The sequence below is a fragment of the Bactrocera dorsalis genome, chromosome 5, assembly GCF_023373825.1.
Source record: "Bactrocera dorsalis isolate Fly_Bdor chromosome 5, ASM2337382v1, whole genome shotgun sequence".
Classification (NCBI taxonomy): Eukaryota; Metazoa; Arthropoda; class Insecta; order Diptera; family Tephritidae; genus Bactrocera; species Bactrocera dorsalis.
The window spans coordinates 33160937-33165736 of NC_064307.1; the positions used below are offsets into that span (position 1 = coordinate 33160937).

General features: G+C 33.7%; 1 protein-coding gene across 1 annotated transcript; it reads left to right on the plus strand.

The window, feature by feature from the left end:
- The first annotated feature begins 432 nt into the window (after positions 1-432).
- LOC105227146 (pupal cuticle protein Edg-78E) lies at positions 433-4522 on the plus strand. The gene is made up of 2 exons (XM_011206357.4): positions 433-566; positions 3646-4522. Exons 1-2 carry the CDS (start codon positions 555-557, stop codon positions 4147-4149), a joined length of 516 nt encoding a protein of 171 aa, XP_011204659.1. The 5' UTR covers positions 433-554; the 3' UTR covers positions 4150-4522.
- Positions 4523-4800: the final 278 nt, after the last annotated feature.

The following is a 4800-nucleotide window of genomic DNA, read 5'->3' on the forward strand; positions in this document are numbered from 1 at the left end:
ACATATGTATGTATGTGTGTAGTGTTGTATGCATATCAAGTTCATTTGGCGATTTTCCGCTATTCAATTTTTCATTTTACGAATCTGTTTCCTCTTCAAAGAGGCCAAACGCTCGGTGTCGGGTCGGTGTCGCTGTTGGTTAAGTCACATTGCGCTTGCAACAACAAGTAAACACATACCGCACATACATATGTACATACATTTTAAGCTCATGCACATTCGCAAGTTATGTATTTTGTAATAATTATTATTTTACCACTATTTTGATTTCCAGTTTGTGAATAGATTTTGACTTTTCGATTTTCGTAGTGTAGCCAATTCATACGAACGTATTATATACAGTTAGTTACTCTACGCTCTGCTTAAGTATGTGCGTGTGTGGGTATGTACTTAAGCGTGTGCTTAGTCACTTAAGTAATTGTGGGTCGCAATTAAAATCTTCGTGTATAAATGCGAATACGTTGACAGCTCTTCACTCAAAATTAATTTGTATTTTAAAGCATCCACAACGTGCCAACCGTTACCGTTAGATCGCAAATCAAAGCACTCAGAAAATGTCGAAAATCGTAAGTGTAGTCGAAGTTGAAGGATACAAATGTGCTATTTATTAAAAATTTGATAATAATTTAAAATATTTAAAAAATAGGATATTTTGACATAAAAAAAATATAAGCAAAAGCAAAAAAAAAAGAGTGAAATAATAAATATTTGAAAAATATATTGAAAAACAGGGAATTATTAAATAAAAAAAATGGACGTGTTTATTAAAAAAGTGTTGCCAATAATAAGGACTGGAAATGGAAAAATAATAAATATTAAATATTGAAAATTTACTAAAGAACTGGAAGGAAGTAATGCGAAAATTAATAAAATAATATAAAAAACAACTTTTGAAAGAATATATATCAAAATATTTAAATTTTGAAAAACAAGCAAAATGAAATATTTAAAATTTACTAAAGGAAACAATGTATTAAAAGTATTAAAATAACTAATAATAAAGAATAACTTTTGAAAGAATATATTTCAAAATTTTAATTTTTAATATATAAATTACACATAATTTACTAAAAAATTTGTATATCTGTATGTTTGATCGATATGTCAAAAACCTCAGGAACTAGTTGGCGTATATATAGGCAGACGCATAGACAGGTGGGGGTGAATTAAGAGGCTACATGGGTTTCTTCGGGTAAAAAACAGCCTTTTTCAACAATTTTTTTCTCATATAAAAATGAAATATTTTATTAGGATTTTTTATTGTTATAAACATACATTATTAACAAAGAAATTTTAAAATTTAGGAAAAAATATTTTTTACTCGGTCATTTCGACGCCATTTCTGTTGACCCCACGGTAAAAGCTGCGCCTGCGTTGGCAGGATAACGTCTTGCAGGATCATCTAAAGTGAAAAAATACTTGTTTTAGTTAAAACTTTAACTTAGAACTTGGACGAAGGAAAAAAACCTTAAAATTTGATTTTGGCAGACATTTTTACAAAAAATGAAAATTTTAGTGAAAATTTCGCGACATTTTTTTCTTCAAATCGAAAACATCCAAGTCTTTAAGAATTCTATTTAAAAGACCTGAGTAAAATTTCATGCAGATCGGTTGAGTAGTTCTCGAGAAATCTTGCCAAACGACTTCAAAAACACTTTCTTTATTGGCGTAGACACCACCTACGCGGTTATAACCCAGTTTACAACAGCGTTCTCATCCCACGCTGTTTTCTTCTTTTCGGTTAGGTAGGTCCCAAACCCAGCGCATAACCCTGGGGAGGGATGTTTCGTCTTCTCACTTTAACTCGTCTTCAAATGGATGTTTGTTGGCTACCCTCAAGATACTTGGTCCAAGACTGGAATTCGTAAGTTGCTTGAGCCATATGTAAAGTAATCGTTTCTGGCCACTCCAAGGGAATAGCGTTCAGAGAACTTTCCTCATTTAACCCCTTAAGCGATATAACATATAAATTACATAAAAAAATTGAAGGAATACCAAAAAAGGATGACCAAATTTTTTTGTTTAGTCTACTAATAAATATTTCTGGTAGAAGAATACTTAAAAAACACAATTTTTTTTTTACAGAATACAAATTCTCAAATTTCGTACAAAAAACTCAATTCTAAAGTCAAGGCTGAAACAAGAAAATATTTAAATACGGCTGAACGGAAGCTGTAATACCCTAAAACGGTTAAAAATTTATTTGTCTTGATTTTGATCAGTCAGTTTATATGACATGTATGTTATAGTGCTCCAATCTGAACAATTTCGTCAAAGAGTGTACCAGTGCCTTGGATTATACGCTTTGCTAATTTTTATGACGAGATCTTGTGAAATAAAAAAGTCTTGAAAAGATCCAAGAAGATACGACGTTTTCCAGCCAAATTTTGTTTGGCAATGAGGCCGATTTCTGGCTCAATGAATATATAAACATGCAAAATTGTCGAATTTGGGACAAAAAGCAACCTGAATCGTTTTATTTAGAAAAATGACGATTCATTGTCAAATAAAAAATATTTCCCTATAAAGACTTGAGCCTGACAAATCAGTTTTTATGACAGTTATATGCTAGAGTGAGGCGATATGAACAATTTCCGCCATTGCTTTAAACAATAATCCATACCAAATTACTAGAAGATACGTTTTTCAAATAAAAAAGTTGTCTATACAATTACTTGATTCCGATCGTTTTGTTTGTATGGCAGCTGCGTGCTATAGTGGTCCTTTATTGTCGGTTTCGGCAAACGAACAGCTCCTAAGAGAATGACGGATATTGCTTAATAATTTCAGCTCATATCATCTATATATATGTACATATATATCTTACAAACTTCATGGTAAACTTAATATATCTTGTTCAGGGTATAAAAAAAAATAAAATATTATAAAAAATCGAATGACTCAATTTGCTTAATATTGATTTGTGGTTCCAAAAAATGGTACATAAAACTAGTGGGCTGTCATATGAAACTACGTAAAACTATCGATGAAATAATCTATAGTAGAGCAGTATAAATTGAATATATTGTCGAAGATCTTGATTTTAATCTATTAACCAGTTTACTTCTGTATTTCTTTTTCGTTTTGTTTACTGATATGGGGAATTTCAAAACAGTTGATTCTTTTCTTTATTAAGAACAATGATTTAAAATCCACAATTTCACGTCAATAGAAATGTTCGTCTTTTAAAGCAAACCAATCATACACCCAATTTTCAACTTCTGCTAAGTATATTAGACGAAGGGATAACCATATTCTCATTGAAAGTAATATTCCCGCCCATAGTCCAACTGTTACTTATAGTAGACTGTATTCACACAAGGACACTTTTGGCGTTCATGCCGGGGCTTTTTAGGCGAGGGGAAGACAAGGAAAGACGAATGAACTGCATCTGCTCAGATTAAGGCTAGACATAGCTAATTTTTGTGCGCCATGTGAACCCTACAAGAATTTGAAAATGTGATATGAATGAAAATGCAGAAAATTGTCTAACTCAAGTAGTTAAACTGGTGTCACTTGTGCGACCCCGGAAGATAAATTGCTTATAATACAATAATAATAAACTAAGGAGTTGTCGTGTGAATGCCGTCTTATAATCTCTCTGATCACTCTTATTCTTAAAAATCTTTACTTTTTATTATACAGTTCGCTCTTGCCGTCATCGCTCTTAGCGCCACCATCTGCTTAACGAACGCTTTGCCCGGTGTCAGTGAGCTGTACGGTGCCCCTCATCACGGTGCTGGCGGTCGTGGTGGTGGTGCTGCCAGCAGTGCCGACGCTCATGCCGAAATACGCAGCCTCACCAATGACCTGAAAGAAGACGGCAGCTACAATTACCAATTCGAAACCACTAACGGTATTGCGGCACAAGAATCTGGCGTTGGCGGACATTATGCCACCGGCTCCTCACAATACTATTCACCAGAGGGTCAATTGATCCAGCTCACATACACCGCCGATGAGAATGGCTTCCAACCACAAGGTGCTCATCTGCCCACTCCACCACCAGTGCCAGAAGCTATCCTCAAGGCTTTGGAATACATTCGCACCCACCCATACCAGGAGGAACAGCAACAATCGTATGCTTCGCAGCACTCTCGTGCATCGGCACCGCAACAACAATATGGCGCTCCCTATCGCAAATACTAGAAGCAACAGTTGACAGTAAAGTAAACGTAAAATAACATATTTGTGCTCAAGTTTAAATGCTTAGGATTACTCTCTTGTATTTTTATATCTCTATACATACTCTTGCAGTCATTTGATTTTTCGACATGTTAAAAACTATTACTAAATTCCGAAGAAGTCAGTCACAGTGAATAGATTTCTTTACTTGTAAACCTAAATATTTTCTGTTAACAATTTCCTTTATATGCAATGCCAGCAGATGTGATAACATGGCTAATTGTTAAACTTTGTGAGCTTATGTGCTTAGACGTGACATCATAAAACATAACCTCTTTTTTCACTTTGTTAGTTTAATATACGTATAGTAAATATATTTTTGTATTGAGTATTTAAATTTGCCTTTTATTATGTTGAATAACTCGTAACCCATCGGAAAATTTTTCGGGAATAGCATCATTGAATTAAGACCCCAGCCCAATCATAAAAAAATCGGATCATGACCAATATATTTGGTCATTACAAAAATTTTGGGAATACAGGTATAATATATTATTGTATAAAAAACAAGAAAAAACGTTAACTTCGGTTGCACCGAAGCTAAATACCCTTCACAGGTGCATTTCTGTTAGTAACTTTGTGTTCAGTTTGTAACTAAAGCCTATATGCTATAGC